This window comes from Ornithodoros turicata, chromosome 5, assembly GCF_037126465.1.
Source record: "Ornithodoros turicata isolate Travis chromosome 5, ASM3712646v1, whole genome shotgun sequence".
Classification (NCBI taxonomy): domain Eukaryota; kingdom Metazoa; phylum Arthropoda; class Arachnida; order Ixodida; family Argasidae; genus Ornithodoros; species Ornithodoros turicata.
In genome coordinates, this window is record NC_088205.1 from 38,558,680 (window position 1) to 38,577,030 (window position 18,351).

Consider the following 18,351-nt stretch of genomic DNA (forward strand, 5'->3'; position numbering starts at 1 on the left):
TGACGGCATTTCTGCGAAAATGTTACTCATTACGAAGCACATCTCCAACATAATCTTAACCTACATCTGTTCACAGTTGCTTCAGGAACGGGTGCTCCCCACCGACTGAAAAATAGGAAAGGTCGTTCCAATTTTCAAGGCAGGAAGTAACCAATTATCGAGCAACTACCGTCCAATTTCATTAACTAGTGTTTGTTGCAAGATTTTCCAGCATATTATCTACTCCCACACAGTTAAAGGAGCACAGAGGGCCATCCAAAAAAATTTCAGATTAAGACATCTGATGAAAGTGTGTGTGTCATTATACCGAATAGCGTGAAAGGTTTTGATGTGTGCAATTTGTTTCCCAGAAAAAAACTCACATAAACCACCCTTAACTCGCCACTCCAGCTATAACAAGGATGAGGAGGTATGATGGCACGTCACCGATGACGGCATAAGGAGACTCGTTCTGGTTTGCCGGTCAGTGGGGGTCAGCGCATTGTCCTTTTGCCGCCGTAAACCTGTTTTGCCAGTTGTCCCGGAGAATTGGGGAGAGAAGGAGCGGCCGAAGCATTACCGAGCAAGGAGAAAGGCTTTATCAGAACCTCGAACAGCCGAGTAGCAGACGACAGCGGAGTAGCAGACATCATTTCTCTAGGCCAATCAGCAAGCGTTCTCCTTATAGCGTCAGCGCGAGGTTCCAGGCAGATCACAGGCTGGTACTGCTCTTCACCACCGTTGCGCACGGTCACTTTTTGCGGCATATTTTAAATTCAATTTCTGCGATAATTATGACTCCGTGGTGTAAATTACTTCGCATGGTGCATCTTACTGGCCTACTTAACAGTTTTATAGGAAGAAAACTGGGTGTTAAAAATGACTTCTGTGCTACTTTAAATTCCTCGAACACAACAATTTTTTCTACCCCATGCAGCACGGCTTCCGTCGTAACTGTTCCTGCGAAACGCAATTCGCCAGATTTTTACATGACCTACTTACTAATTCCGGCTCATTACTTCAGACAGACGCGATGTTCTTGATTTTAAGAAAGCTTTTGATAAGGTCCCCCACGAGTACCTTCTTCATAAGCTTTCTGTACTAAACCTCGACCAATTTGTTTTCGGTTGGATAAGTGAGTTCCTCCCTAACAGGTTGCTCTTTGTGCTGTGTAATAACAATCATTCCGACCATATTGCAGTCACATCCGGTATCCCACAGGGTTTCCCACAGGGTCTTTATCCCCCACAGAGGGGGATAAAGGCTGAAGTCCTGCCACCCTCTGTTCCCAAAATCACTTTTTCACAAGCATGGTGCCAGCAAGATACAAGCGAAATAAGGTGGACAGCTTCCTACATAGATGACCAGCACACTGCATTTGCAATGTAAATTGATCTGAAACCGTACTGAAGCATGTTGAAAATAAGTCTGCCAGCCATGCTCTATCAGAGGTCACATCGGTGTACCAGTTAATCCACAACACAATTCCACTGTCACGACACAATTCCAGTACCAGTAAGCCAGGACTACATTTAGTTTTCAAACCACCACCAATCATACATGCGCTGTTCTGCGTATGCTCCTCCACTTCTGATGTATCTGACTTATTTAATTTTTACTGCTCATGTGTAAAGGGAAATGTTGGGCGCTTGCTTTATCACAGATTCTTCCTATAGAGCTACATAACTGGCCTACTCCATTCCTGCTTCATTCGGCGGATGAACGCTGGCCATTCACCTTTCAGAAAATACAGCAGCTGCTAGCAGAGGACGGCCGCGATGTGTGTTTGGAAACCCAGCATGTGACAAGTGTCCGCGTGGCAACTCCTCCCTGAAGAGCAGACACCGCAGCGCGTGCTTACTATACGTCCTCGTCTGACTGCTAGGTGAAAATTTGCGAAATCCATGATATGGAAACCAATGTGCCCTCGTTCATGCCCTTGAACCTTATGCTGACTTCTTATATGTCAGAACACTTTCGTTGCGAACCGGTTACCGTCTTTATTTTTTCCAGTTCTGCTCCGGTTCGGGTTCAACAGTGCCACGAAAATTTCGGTTCGGGTTTGGTGCCGGCACCAATAACGGTTTGGGTATGGTTTTCAGTTCGGATTCGGTTCGACACCCTGCTACTAAGGCAATAAACAGGGCAGTGGTCAGTTATGTGCAGATCCATAACACCGCAAACCACTTTAGTATTCTTCGGCAATAGAGTATGATCAATCAATGACCTAGATTCATTTGATACTCTAGTATGTTCACGTATCACACTGAACAAGCCGAAGGATTCTAGCAATGACGTGTACTCTACAGGTTTTCCCGCTCATTTTAATCCATTGGACACTCAATTTAATTCAAGTGCTACCCAATTTAATCCAAGCAACACGTGTAAATATTCCATATGTATTTCGTCAATGTATCATGAGTTTATGACTGCTGATCCAACAACTCCTTGTTTTTGCAGTGTCATGCAATGTTTTATGGCTGCTGCTTCCCATTATGACATTTCATGCCTATTTTCATGATATGTACTATGAAGCAATTATATGGGACTATGCTTGCTTCAAACAGTGTCATATAGTGTCTTATAACTACCGTCAGCCACTATGAAATTCCATGACTATTTTCAGGATGTGCCATGAGTCGATTTTTGGGACTACTGCTGCTTCAAACAGTGACACGCTGTGTTTTATGACTAAGATGGACATTATGACATTTCATGACTAGTATCATGTTATGTGCAGTGGATCACTTTAGGGAACTACCACGGTTTCAAACAGTGTCAGAAAGTGTCTTATGACTACTGTCGGTCATTATGATATTCCATGACTATTTTCGTGATATGTGCTATTTACTGTATGTTTGTTTCGGTACGTTGAATCCGAAACAAACTCATGTGGGCGCGTATTTCTGTTATGCACGATACGTACCCGTGGTACTCGTTGAGATTTACGTTTAACAAAGTTTGATACGATTTGTTTTAGATGTTTTCGGCACATGTTGCGGCTCGTATGCCGCTTCCTAGCGAAACATTTCTGCTTCTTCTCTTAGCAGACGACAGTCTGTTTGCGATTGCTTTGTTGCGAGAACGACACTTTTAGCCGCCCTTCTAACGTTTTTATTTCATTCATTTTGTGTCTCTATACAGTTTCATTGGACTCTATTATTCCTGTTATTATATTTGTTCGTGTTCCATTTGTTTCTGTCGTATTTTGTATCCTTTGTGCCTTGCTGTGCGCCAGTTGACGGTTCAGGAGTGTACACATGTTGATTCAACGTCACTAGCGCCCCATGCAGAAGCTACAAACAACTATCGACAGACTGGCGTGTTTACGTCGGTATAGCGCATAGGAAATGCATGAAGACGAAAGTTTGCGTGGCCGTATTTATTTTGTTACGCAGTGCCTGATATCGACGATTTTTTTGTAGGGTTTCCTGCCGTAACTTCTTCACTCTGCGGCAGCGGAAGTCTGTCTGTCAAGTAGGTATCGCGCCACGCGCGAAAATGTGACTGACCTTTTATAGCATACACCCTGTACATTTCGTTCGGCTCGTGCCAGCTCAGTGACCCATATAACTGCTTTGACAGATGAGTAACCAGCACGCCTCTCTCTACCACGCATATGTCACATGGCTACGTAGCCTTTTAGCGTCCAATCGGGGGGGGCCGAGCTCCGAACATGATGTTTCAAATTACCAGCCAATACAGAGGCTTCATTATCAGAGTGCTCCGTTTGTTTGTGTGGAACTACATTTTGTGCTCCGTAGTTCTGAAATTCAGCGTCATGACATCTCTAACATTTTCAGCCGGTGCAAACTTCAACAATTGGACTTCCATCATATGACACGATTCGAACCCGTGTACCTCCCAGTCATGGCGTGACATGGCCAGCACACTAACCACTGTGCCACGCCAGCTGGTGACGCGACGCTGCATGGCTCAAACCAAAGTATGGCAGCCCAGTCGTTGAATTTTGAATAGAAGACGACTCACATTCATCTAGTCCATTTCCACAAATGAAATAAAATCATAGGTGGAACCCTTAATCATAACTGGTGAGGAAAGCGCCACGTCAAAATGACGTAAAGTGCGAGCGCAGGGCGGAGCTAAAGAGCGAAAGAGTGCAATGAATATTTCATCCGTATGCAAGCGCCTTTTGGTTTTGAATGCAAGTAATTGCAAGGGGTTTTCACTGGCTAAGTTGCAATAATATAACACAGAGAAACGCGTACCTTGTACACCTGTTTACGGCCCCTTTAAGTGAAGTAATGTGAGGCAAAGATATAAACAAGTATCCCGGTATGTCATAGGTTTCACCCAATTGTAACCAGAGTTTGAGGTAACTCGTTACTGTAACTAAGTTCCTTTTTTGGTAACTTGTAACTTAGCTCTTAGCTCTCTCTTAGTACTTTTGCGCTGTGGTAACTTTCAGAGGAACTCGTTTCTTTTTAGGGTAACTTTGCCAAAGAAACTTAAGTTAAGTTCCAAGTTACTATTCATTAGCTTTTCGCTCACGTCCACATATTTTCTTGCTTTCTCCCCAGTTCCTTCATAGCATTCTTTTTTTGTCGTAAAATGTGATATTCAATCAATGACAGTATTCTCAGGAAGTAAGAACCGCTGCCATTGAAATGAAGCATTGTGTGCCCAGAGGGAGTAAGATGCAATGCGTTCGAATAGACTTCTACCAGAGAAACGTCATCATGACGTTGGTAGATAGACTGAAACCGAAACAAATCAAAAGGAGACGGCTGGGTTCCACAAACAGGCACTTGTTCGCTGCCTCCCATTGAAAGAAAAGTAGGACCGAAGGTCGCGTCCCTTTCAGTGACCATCGTAATACCCTCAAGACCGTGGCTTTCGGGCACGACCTTGTTCACCTCTAGCTTCAAGCGTAGTTAAACTTTACCAGATTTGTGGCGCTGTCGAACACTATGACATCATTTGTTTATAAACAGGAAGAGGTCAATTGTTGGACATAAACGAAAACGATCTAAGCATGTTGCACTCCTCCGCAGGCAGCTCAAGGTCTAGAGTAGCTTGATGGGCTTGTTGGTACATGACTCGGAGAACAAGGAGCAGTCTAAACAAGGACAACGACACAAGAAGACACACAAACGAACGTTGATAGTGGAGCCTCTGTTTGTGTGTCTTCTTGTGTCGTTGTCCTTGTTTAGACTGCTCCTTGTTCTCCGAGCTCAAGGTCTACCTCAACTGCTCACGCGCGCTGCACCTGCTACAGTAAACCTCTGATAACTTGAAGTCGTAAAAACTGGAAAAACTTTCGAGATAAGCAGGGTTTCGAGTTAAGCGAACCACGAAAATTACGTTGCCACGATGTTACCACAATGCGCTATGTTATGAAACGTAAAAAAAAAAAAAAAAGCATTCCTACAGTAATAGTGCTCGTAAACAATTTCGAAGCCATTTATTTTTTAACATCATCTGAGAGGGAATAACTGCTTAGCATTCATGTCTGGGAGCAAGAAAGCATCTTCAAGCACTTCAATGCAACGCATGAGAGGCTCCTCCCGTCACGTTACTACCGTGTCACTCAGTTCCCCGCTTACTAGAACATCGCCATCGCAAAGCGCAAAGTCCTCAATGTTCAAGTCCTCTAAGGCCCGGTTTTACCAACACCAATTAACACTTGAACCAAGATCAATGGTCCTTAACTTAAATTTAACGCTCAACTGTGCAACCAACGTTTACAAAAAAGAATTGAGCATTAACTTAACAACGCTCTCCCCACAACATGCGAGGCGCATCACGTCGTTGCACAATTCATCACAGCCATTGAACTCGTCTGCTGGCTCCGGTACGGCGGTAGAAGACCAGAAACCTGCATGAACGAAACAGATAATGGCTTTCACGATAATGGCTTGATGAACTCCAGGCCTTTGACAAGTGCCACCTTCCGCTCCAAGGTCAGGGACTGTGCGTTGTTCACCCGCAATGAACGAAACGAAACGAAACGAAACGACAAAACTGAGAAGCTCACACGAATGCAGAGGAGGAGGAGGAGGAGGAGGAGGAGGAGGAGGAGTGACGTTGGATGGAAAGGGGAGTCCGGTCTGCCTGCCACAGCTAGCGGCATGTTGCATGGATGAGAGTGAGTAACTAGGACCACGGTCTGTGCTAGGACTGGAAGGCTCTGACTTTGACCTAGCCTGGGGAACCGAAGAATGCACGTTATCAGTCGTAGATACGGTGCCCTACAGGTGATGGAATTTCGAGATATCCGTACTCGGGCAAACAAAAGCTTAGATTCGAAAGGGCGCAAATACATAGGAAGCATTGGGACAAGGATCGGGACGCAAAATAAATTGGAGATATTTCGATATTTCGAGATAAGTGAGTTCGAGTTAACGAGGGTTTACTGTATTACCTAATGCTATTTTGTGTCCGAAGTAACTTGGAAGTAACTTGTTCTTTTTTTTAAGTAACTCAGTAACTGCGAGTCACATTTCAGGCTGAAGAACTTCGTTATTAACTTAGTTACATTTTTCACACGGTAACTTAACTCGTAAGAAGTTGCTCTTGATGGGTAACTTCTCGATCTATGATTGTAACCACATTTCGGAGAGACATGTCACGTCATACTTTACAGAGGCTTGGGAAAGCAAACATAACAGTGCATCAAAGTTCCTCCGTATGCTCCGAATATTGAGGTGTAGCATATTTAACGGTATATGGTTTCTAGGATCTCCTGTCATATACATCTGGACATTCTGTTGATGCCAAACATCACCACCCCCATCATTGGCTGCAATTTGAAGCCTCACCATCTTCATTTTGAATTTGGGCATCCAATGTAAAAGATTCATCTAATTTGCCCAGATATCGTTTTATTATTTGATTGTTTGTTATTATGTGTTGCCATGTGGCAGATTCAATGACACATTTAATTGACTGCGTAATTTGCTCCTTGAAATGCCACAAAGCCCTAACCTAATTCAATGTATATAGCAATTAGACTATTACTGATGTCTCAGCCAACACTGCAACTCAAGCCCACAACAGTCAGCTGGCAAGCCAACGCAGTGCATTTACATGGATGAGCTTGACGTAGTACAGCTTAACGTAAAGAATCTCAACCTGTACAAAGCGGTGCGACACATTGGAACCACTTTAATATTAAGTGCCAATCGTAGTTTTGTTTCTTGTCATTATATGAACTATGTTTCAAGTGGAGGCAGTCACTTGAGGGTGGCAACCCTCATTAACATCCTGTGGTACCGACAGCCCTTGAACTTGTGCCCACATCTAATTGTAACCGAAGATAATCATCATCACTATAAGCGAGCACACACTTCCACAGACATTGTTTCTTCTCCCCCCCCCAAAGTTTCGTTTACATGTAAATCGATGAGAGAGCTGACGTGAAACGCCAAATTGAACGAAATATAACAAGTTGCATTGAACATTGTAATAGATGAGCTCGAATGTATTATGACATTATTTCTGCCAACTTCCGAAATATCTCCGTTTTTCTGTGCACTTTGCAATATCTGTCCAAGGTGTGTCACGAAGCAGGAGTATGCATAAATTTCATTATTCATGCTTCACAACCAAACTTAATCCTTTCTTTCTAGTTGTATTATGTGAATAATCAATTTTATTAACCTGAACCTCCTTGAACTAATTTCTAGCATGGTCCAAAAGAACATCTGTATTGTTTTACTTCAAAAAGCATAGAGCTCACCTTAGCCAGGAGGTCACTTTTCCTTTGTTCTATGGCTGGCTTCAGTGCCAAGTTTTTTCCTGAAATAGTTTTTAAAATATTATTTAAAATATATATATTTTTAGATTTTCAACAAAGTAATGATACTAGCATCAAGCCAGTAGCCAACCATGCAAGGAGACAATTTGTTCAGGAACAACAAAAGAGAATCACAAATTGTGAACACATACCTGTCAGTGCAAGGACATTTCTAAGGAAAGCAATTAATGCATTTGCTCGTATAATTAACCCACTCCAAGCATGCACATTGACAGTTTGTACTTTAGTCTTCCCCATGCATTTAACACCCTGCGAATGGGTATTTAATGCATGACAACAACTGTCACATTTGGTTGTTGGAAATAGAAGTTAGGAACTTTACTGTCCTGGAATCCTCCGAGCAAGAAGACTGCCTTCAGGTTTGGAGCAATCAGTGCACGCAAGCACAAAGAAGCTGTGCTCTTAATCACTAAACAGACGGGCCCTTCAAGATAATATACAAGCAGAGATATAATGTTCTCAGCGGTTACTGCGACAAAACTAAACTTGCAAAACGAAATAAGGGCTGGTCTTTGATGTTCAATTTTGCAAGTAAATCAAATTCCAGCATTAGGTGTTACACCTTTGTCCTTCGTTGCACCAGTGACATTTCATCACCTATTACTCAGGATATACACCAGCACAAAACAGTTGAGTGAGTAACTCAGTGATAAAAAGCACAGAAACAATCCTTGAGGCCCACTACCAATCCTTTCCTTTGTAGTCATGATCATTAATCAGCAGGTGGTAAGAAGATGTTTTGACAATACCTCCTCAGAAAGAGCCGTTTGAAGGTGTTTGTATTATGCTGCATCATCGGTCTGTGCATTTAACTTTTACTTGCTCCTGTGTTATGTGCGGTTGCTAAAGTTAATTGTAATGATCTTCACATGATTATTGTAGAAAGCAAATTGGTGGCTACTTCGTTACACATGACTACTTGGACTACATTTTGGCACCCAAATGGCTACATTTCATGTCAGTGAGTTGACAACACTGTCTGGCAGTGTATCAACAGATACAGGTTTGAAGCATACAAGTGCTTGTTGCTTTACACAACACTTTTGCTTTCTTGGCAGTTGACAGCGTTTTGGAGGACATCTACCCAAGCTAGTTCGAGAGAAGTGGAACACAAGTCCCGTGCCAGAGATGTAGGTGTACAGTGCAACAACTGGATGTTTTCGTTAACAAGCCTTCAGAGAGAACATTCGATTGTACATGGAATGGGGTGTTACTACAGAACACGATATGACGAAAAACTGAGACGGTATAAATTAATAATGTGGGGCTTTACGTCACGAGACAGCTAAGACAGGGTATAAAACAAAGTGAGCTCTACTTTCTGACCTGTATATACGAGGAGGGGACCCACAAATAACAAGAAATTTTTTTTATAGAGGTAGGAGGGATGTTAGTACTGACGTGTGCCGCTAGGCGCATGTACCGATTGCGGATGTGAAAGCATGTGTGTTCCGTTTCCTTTTGGGGAAAATAGCAGCAAAAACTGTCACTGCTTCGAGAGGTTATCAAAGAACTATTGAGCCAGGCAAGGGTTAACGCATGGTTTTCGCAGTTCAAGACCAACCGTGACCTGGGCGTTGTTCAACAGGCAGAACCGCCAACAACATCCAAAACATTTGCGGTGCAATTATGTCTGATTGTCGCCGAACAATTGGCAAATTGGAAACATTTACTTGAATTTCTTGGAGTTCTTGTCAACGGATTCTGAAACAAGAACTTCATATGAAACAAGTCAATGCAAAATTCATTCCTTGTTTTCTCTCTAAGGACCAGAGAGCCAACCACTTGGACATCTGCAGTGATTTGAAGGATCAATTGGGAAGACTTTTTGTCCCAAATCGTTACAGGAAGCGAATCATGGTGTTATGAGTACGTCCTGGAGACCAAGTAGCAGTCAAATGAGTGGAAAAGTGCTAGAGCTGGGAGAATATTCGAAATTTGGAATACAATTTGAAATTCAAATGGTATACGCAACGAATTTTGTCTACTCGATATTTTCAAATAGTTTTCGAATAGTTATGAAATAAACCACGGCACCACTCCATTAGTGTACTTCGACCCAATCGCCATCTCCATCATCATCATGGTGGGTGCGTGCATTTGAGTTTTTTTTTTTTTTTTATGCTTGTTACGCTACATCGCCTTGCGGCATAGAGTAGCGGGGGTACAAAAACAAACAAATGAACATGAACATAACATTACAGCCATCACAGCAATATCACACGCGTCAAAGCTGAGAAAACCAAACTAAAACTGATACACTTCACTGCCGAACACAGTTTTCATTAACCCAATCAGTACTGTTTGCATTATTAAAAGTAAAAATATGTCTTTTGTATGTGTATGAACGAGGAGAGAAGTTTAGTCTATGAGCTTTCCTGTACACTGTAATTCCAGTCGTATATAGTTTTCGGAAAAAATGAATGCTTAAAAGCGTCTGTTTTACAATGATAGGGCCTCAACTTCCTGTGATGGTCTAATCTTGGTGAGATAAATGTAGGAGGGCTCAGATATAAATCCTTAGAAATACCAGTCCTGTCATTTACGATATCACCCAAAAACTTAAGTCGCAGTTGCCTTCTTCTCAGTGATAAGGTATCCCACCCAAACTTTGCCTTTAATTCAGTCACACTATTTCGGGCACCCATACAGTTGAATACCATTCTTGCAGCTATGTTTTGGACCTTTTCAAATTTTTGAATCAATGTAACTTCGTGAGGATCCCATACTGTACAGGCATATTCTAAAATCGGCCTGATCATTGTAGTATAAGAATCGCTTTTAGCCTTGAAATTAGCCTGCATGATGTTGCGATAAACAAAATGAAGCATTTTTATAGCTTTTGCAGAAACATAGCTTACATGCGAGTTCCATTTGAGGTCATCTCTAAAAATAACACCTAAATACTTATACTCCGAAACTATTTCTAGGTTGGAAGAGCACAACTGTTCTATACTGTTTGATATGGAAGTCTTGCAGTCTTGCACTGCCGCAGCGTGGTTCATATGGAGGAGGAGGGGATGCTTCACTAGCCACACGCAAAAAGGAGAAGTGCCTTATGGAAGTGCGTTGACTACTCCAAAACCGCTGGAACATGTAAAACGTGTGGCGCAACACTACGCACCAGACGGGCTCAAAGACACAAATCAGCGAAAGATAACTGACATGATGCAGCCCAAACACAGACTCCCCTGGGCAAAGGAAAGAGGCACTGGACGCTAAAGTTGCACGAACTGTTGCAATCGATTGCAGCCATCCTCCCAGAGCTGTTCTCAGCAGTATCCAGTGTTGTCACACCTACATATATTTCATGAGATCTACATACTTTTTGAAAAATCTGTAGATCTACAGAGATTTCTGAAAATCTCACGATTTTTTGCTCCAACAAATGAGTCACCAGACCCAATGTTTCACATCGATGCACAAAACAACGATGAAAAGCATCAGCAGAACGCTGGAATGAGTGCTTTAGTGACTGTCTTTAGACCACCATCAGTCAGGCTTCACTTAGCAGGAACTGCGATCCCTTGTGGGAATGAGATGGCGAAACGCTTTCAACCATCACATTTGAACAGCGGCTGCAGCAAACATGCTCGTTACATGACTTGAAAACCCGAGACGGGGTAGAGGACGATAACAGACAAACACAAACACGGTCACGGGGCTCGGGAATCGTGCGTGATATCACCCAGCTCTGAGATCGATGAAGAAATTCTAACTCAGCGGGTAGGATGGAGATTGGCTAGTCGATGAACAAGAGGACGAGGACACATTGCTTCCGTAACAAGCAACAACAATTTACTCTTTCGCAAAAGACATAACATCAACCAAAATAGCACACAACAGGAAATGCGCAAGTGTCAATCAAGACACACAAATGAGACAGGTATCGCATCACACGGACGCTACCGACTACAGTCGCCGGCCGTTAATTCGGACCCTAATAATTCATACTTTCCAATAGTTCAGACAAAATCTTGGACTCAATCAATAGCCCCCATAGAACCAATGCATTTCAGCTTCCAATAATTCGGACCGTTTTCGGGGCGACGGCTCGATAATTCAGACGGATTTTGGCCGACTTTCCCTACTTTTTGTGAAAATCCACGCTCCTAAATTCAAAATCGGAATCTCGAGCTTCCGACTCCCGCTCGCCGCCGGGCTGCCCCTCTGCCCCTCCAGTAGCCAGAGCTCTGCCAGTAGCTCCCGCGCTCTGCTCCCGCGGAGCGCCGCCTGCGGGGAGGGGAAGAGGGGAGGAGAAGCGCGCGCCCGCGCGAAGTTCGCGTTCATGTGATCGACGTTGCTGTTCAGACGCGCACTTCGCATGCAACATTCGAAACTGTGGAAATGTCGTCGTCTCCGACAACTGACAGTGATGACAATGCGATCAGTGGAGGATCTGCGCGGCTCGGGAATGGCGATTCCCGCTTCCATATCGTTTGACGATTACGCTGAGGTGGACCGCTGCACAGAATTTTGCGCTGAATTCACCGATGATGAGGTCATCGCCGAAGTTCTGAACCTGCCTGCGGATGGATCGGACGACGACGAGGATGACGCCGAGAACGTCGGCGAACCTCCGTCTATTGCGCAGATCCTCGCGGCCATCGATACGCTCGGACGAGTTTATTCCGACAGTGTGACATTATCAGAAATGCAGCGTGACGTTCTGTCTTGTGCGCGCGCTGCTAGACAGACGCGTATCGACACTTTCTTCCGCCCCGTGTAAATGTTTTTGTAATAAACGCCAGTGTGAGAGTGGATTTTTATGATTAACTACTAATTCGGACTGCTCGATAATTCGGACAAATCCCGTGACCATTAGAAGTCCGAATTAACGGTCGGCGACTGTAATGCGAATTACACACAAATAACGGTGTGGTACAATGTATATGATTAAACAGTAGCACACAACCAGATAACCAGCGTCAGGGATTCTACGTTCGAACATCATTCCTTCTGCACTAGAGGAGCGGACGTCAATATCCACACTGTAAAACCTATTTATCACTCAAGCCATGCAGGTTCCAGTTTGGAAATCAAATTTTTGTTCTTTCAGAGCACATCCTCTCCTGTGCGAGTGTCACCCAGGAGAATGGAATATGCCATGAGTACATAAAAAATAAACAAACGCAAGGGTTGCATACAAAGCATTTAAACCTGGAACCGAAACTAGACACACCCTTTCTCTTTTGCTCCGCATGAGTATTTTCAGGGGACGTGTTCCAGAGATGCTGATGAAATATTGAACATTGGGGAATGCCAGCACAAACAGTTTCTATGCTTGTTTCCAGTATATCGTGTTGCTTCTGCATTAACCTAGAATGTCTAAAGGTACCGACAGAGACTTCGACGTGGCGGGCCTGTCATCGTCAGCTAAAAAGAAAAGGTACGATCAAAAATATAATCATGCATGGGAGAAAGCAGCAGGCAGCTATGCAGCTGGCTAGCTCCGAGCAAGAAAGGCCCCCCTTTCGCGTTCTGCAAGGCATGTGGCATGTACTTATCGATAACCTCTGAGCGCTTCAATCAGCAAATCCACATCGCAACAGAAAAACACAAAGAAACTTGCAAAAAGTTAGTTGGACAACTGACACTTCTGGATGTTGCAGCACTAAGTCGAAGCACGTCCACTGAACAAGTCGACAAGAGAAGGGGAGATCAGGATAGCCACTTTTATAGCCGAGCAGATTGCCCATTCACCGTTGCTGACCATCTTCCTGAATTGATACAGATGATATGCAAGGACTCCGAGATTGCAAAGAAGCAGGCGTACAGAATAACTAAAGCGACAGGCATTGTAACAAATGTGGCAGGAAAGCAGAGTTCCCAAAGCTCATGTGAAACTCTTTGCAGCGAAACATTTTTGGCGCTAATCGATGAATCGACAGACCTGTCCATGCACAAGCACCTGTGCATTGTCACACGTGTCTATGACAAAGGTGAAATGAAAGACTCACTTTTCACACTCGTAAGGATTCAGGACTCGTTGGCTGCGGGAACCTACAATGCATTTGTTGCTGAGTTCGAGAATGCTCAAGTGCCTTACAAGCAAAATATGGTTGGGTTTCCAGCTGATGGCGCAAGTGTCATGATGGGCAAAAACAGCTCGGTAATGACACTGCTCAAGAGAGACGTCCCTGACCTCTTTGTTATGAAATGCGCATGCCACTCATTTCATCTGTGCGCGTCTTACGCTTGCGCTGAGTTACCGCGTGTTGTAGAGGATCTCGTAAGGGACATCTATAACTACATCGTGGTAAGCCGAAAGTGTGCCAAAATTTTTGAAAAATTTCAGCGTTTGCTAGAGCGCAAGCCTCACAAGCTCTTACATCCTTTGCAAGCGCGATGGTTGCCACTGCACACAGCAGTAGCTAGAGTGCTTGAGCAATATGATGCATTGACAGCGTATTTTTAGCCGCGGCATCCATAGAACGTCTTCTGGCGCCTGGTACAATATTCGAGAGGCTGGCAGACCCAGTGAACAGAATCTTCCTAGAGCTTCTTGACTTCATTTTTCCTACATTTAACAACTTGAACAAGTTGATGCAATCTGAGGAGCCCCAGCAGCCGAAATTCTGCGTGGCTGTAGTCACTGGTACCAGGACAATCATGGACAATCTGCAACATACCTATGTTATGAGCACTCCAGTGGACCAAGTACACTACAACGACCCAACACATTACTTGCCGCTTGATGACATCTACCTTTGCGCAAATGTCACAGCGACTTTGTCTAGCCAAGTCAGAGAGGCACAGACCTCTTCAGTAATGCCTTTAGCCACAGCATTTCCACGCCTGCTAAATGAGCTGAGCACACTGTATCTGGGTAGGAATAGCGAAGCCTCTGGAACACTAGCTTGGAGCACATATGGTCGGACTTGCCTCTGGTGAAATTCTGGAGCAGCGTGTTCCAAACCACTCATGGCAACGGCTCACCAGCATTTCAGCAAAACTCTGTGGGTGTGATGCTGTGCATACCCATTCGAATGCTGCAGCAGAAATAATATTTGCTGCAGTTAATTTGATGAAAATGAAGCAAAAAAAAAAGAAAGCAAGACAGGCTCGCAACGACCACCGTAACTGGCCTCCTGCACACAAAACACATGCTTGATGGGTCAAGCTGGTTCGCCTTTGCCGTTGACAAGGGTTTGATCCGTCCATCATGAAACTAGCAAGACTCGTCGGAGGAGAAGGACGTCGTAAGCGAATGAACCATTGGCGAGCCTCATACTAAATCAGTTTTCTTGAGTGTTGTGTGCTTGTGTGGACGTTACCAATGTGCCTCAAAGACTTGACTTGACAGACTTTGCAGTGAAACGACAACGTTTATAATTTGCGTCATACATGTACGCTTTCATTATGTTTTGTGGAAATAATATATAGAGCTTTATTGTTTTCGTGGTGTATTGTGATCCTTGCCAGTGCGCCACAGCAAATTCCGGCTGTGGCCTTCATCAGTCAAACGAAAAGAAGCCCTTACTCCACCACTATTTAGAGATGCAGGCAGACATTCCAGTTTTGAAGGCCAAACATTCAATACACTGAGCTTTGAATGGCTACAGATTTTTCAGATTCGGATCTACAGATAAATTTTTTTTTACTGTTGGAAACACTGCCAGTATCTCCCTGTGTGAGCCACATCAACACCAAGTGAGCGTCTCTTCTCTGTGTCAGGAAATATGTTAATTTATGGTGATCTTCACTCAGCCCACAACATATAAAGCAGCTTGCTTTCCTGCATGACAACTTGTAGTGCTCATAATGTATTCCTATCTAAGTTCACCAGCACAGTTCCGCTACATTATACGTATGTGCTGGTATATCTCCACTACATATTAGTATAATGTACAATGTACATTACAACTGTTTACAGTTTGTCAGCTGATGTAGTTTCGAAACTAGAGAATATGCATTGCTCCAGAATGCACTGGATCTTCAGACTGCCACTGTCTAAATAATTCATCATATTTTTTTTTACTTTTTTGCTTATATTCTGACAGATAATGCCTTGGATCAGCAGTACCTGTTTGCTGATGGACATACTGTGACAAGAATTAGCGACATACGTATTTGAAATATTTGAACTGCCATCAATAAGTATTCAATTCGATCTGCAACCAGAAAAAAATGTTTGAAATGTATTCACAGTGTATATGAAATATTCATAATCAATTTGAGACAAAAATTTTGTTATTCGCCAAGCTATAAAAAGTGCATCATCTCCGAGACTGAAGAAGGCAAGACAATTGAAATCAAATGTGAGAGCAATGCTGATCGCCCCCTTTGTCATGAAGGGCCTGTCCATTTTGAATTTGTACTGCAAGGTCAGATGGTTAAAGGGGCAATAAACAGGTATGCAAGGTGCACTCTTTTTGTAATGCAGTGTGATTCGTTTCCTACAGGGACGTTTAGCAAAAATTTTTGTCGCAAAAAAGTAAATAATGGCTCCAAACCAACCGAATATTCACTGCACTCTTTCGCGCTCATGCCCCGCCCTGCGATGCCCTGGCGACAATAGCGACACGTCATTTTGACGTCGCGCACCATCAACCATTCAAAATGCGGGGCGCCTATACACCGGTTTTGTTTTAATATCGAGTAGTGAGGTCAATTCTAAACATATTTACACTTGTCAAACCCAAGGTAGCCAGATCAAATGCTACCAAAAGCCCACAATATTCCATTTCATGTGCACACTATGTTTTCAGCGCTGTATTGCTCCACGAGGTCACAGCGGTGTTCTCACAACCGGTTCTCCCCGCACGCTGCTGTTTGTGTCAACGAGGCCCGTTATTGGCTAGGAGTATGAAATCTCCCCCATCTCCAGTGACTGGAATGCAGCTTTGCTACACGCGCGAGACGTGTGATGTAGGTACTCTCCGGGTAGGAAGGAGAGACCTACGCGGATTATGCTCTTTGAATGGCACTGTTTCATGGTAAATGCGCTCGCTAGAAGTAAATGAATTTCATAATTGGATATCGTGAGCCACGTTCTTTCATAGAGCATAATAACTGGAGAATATTCCTGGAGCTCTTTAGTACCCCTTTAACAAACATTTTTACGTTGGCTCGTGGCTTGTGCATCACGACAACGCTCCTGCACACACAGCATTGAGAATGTGGCAGTTTCTCACGAAAAATAGGATAACAGTTCCCCAGCCCACCCCGACCCCCACATACCTTGCAATGTTTTTATTCCAAGACTGAAAAGGAACCGTAAAGAAAAAGTGTTTTTAAGATGTGGAGGAGGGAAAGAAGCAAACAACTGAGGCACTGAAGGCTATCACTAAGGCCCCCAGGTTTCCCCAATTCCACAGAATCCCGAATTTTGCAGAATTTCAGGTTTTGCTCGAAATTTCGTGGAATTCTTGGTTGTGCACGGAAGTTAGTGGAAATCTGATTGGGTCGAATATCGACCAGTTCCTCTCGCAGCGCTTCCATGGTCATTACATGCACCACAGTCGGACACTGACACTTTAGCACGCTCTAACTTTTATTGTACGAGGAAAAAACCTTCAACTTTCTGTACACTCAAATGTCATGTACGGAAGCATGTGCTATGTAGTTCGAAGAATTTTCTAGGTGGGGTTTTCTAGATATGAGCACTCCAAAACCGCATTTTTTCGAACGTCACGTGCTGTAGACGCCTCCATGCGTGACACCAACCTGGCCTAGACTCCTAAATTTGATATCAAATTATAGAGCTCAGTCTCCACTACATGGAGATGCCTTTCTCGTTTCACTGGCATGTACACAAGTGCCGCAATAGCCACAAGAATATGAGCGATTTTCGTCGTCGCCACCAACTTTGAATATTTTTATCTGCAAAATAACAAAATCCCCGCCGGAACCGAACCCAAGCACTAGAAGCCAACATAGCTGACAGTGCGTGAAAAAAAATTCAAAGCCGTGAACGCGTTCATTAGACAGATATTGAACGTCAAAATGGCTATGCCTGAAAGCGCGCCGGACCTGCCATATTCTTTCGGATTTTTTTCCTCAGGAACTACGGAGGGTAGAGAAAAAATACTTGCTGTCTCATTCTCAGTTTGAGTCAGGCTACAACATATATTTTTTCAATAAAAATCACTCATGGTGTCCGGACCACCTTGCCTGAGTGGAGATGGAATCACCCTCCTCCTTTCTGCTCTGCTTCTTGTTTTTTGTTGTTGTTTCTTGTTTCTCTCTTTCACTGTTTTTTGATTCGTATTTATTCAAAGGCAGTAGAAGTTACAGAAAAACGACAGTGCCTTGACTGTTTTTGTCACATTAAGTACTTTATTGTGTGGTACACGTTTACGCAAGCGACACGTACACAGCATGTTTGCAGTAACGAAAACTACACGACATTAATATATTGCTTTGGAATTTGCTGGAAGAAAACTGATGACGTCGGACTGCCTTTAGCAAGGACCGCTGTGGGGTACTGGAGCTCAGAGAGAGAGAGAGATTATGGGTTTAATGGCACAAAGGCAACAAAGGCCATAGAGCGCCAAAACTACGGTGAGCCAACAAGATTAAAATTAGGATCAGATATACAGCTACGCATGGTGAAAGTTGCATGATGAAAGTGTGCAGTGTAAACACAA

The 18,351-nt window shown here is 43.6% G+C and overlaps 1 protein-coding gene across 3 annotated transcripts in view; it reads right to left on the bottom strand.

The window, feature by feature from the left end:
* LOC135394380 (vacuolar protein sorting-associated protein 37A-like) overlaps positions 1-18,351 on the bottom strand; it is a 70,308-nt gene that overhangs the window by 14,343 nt on the left and 37,614 nt on the right. For 2 of the 3 annotated variants that reach the window (XM_064625102.1, XM_064625103.1), the window contains exon 8: positions 7,682-7,740. In XM_064625102.1, the coding sequence (XP_064481172.1) occupies positions 7,682-7,740 (59 nt within the window). Of the gene's footprint in view, positions 1-5,452; positions 6,147-7,681; positions 7,741-18,351 lie in introns of those variants that run through there. The other variant, XM_064625101.1, reaches the window with a different exon arrangement.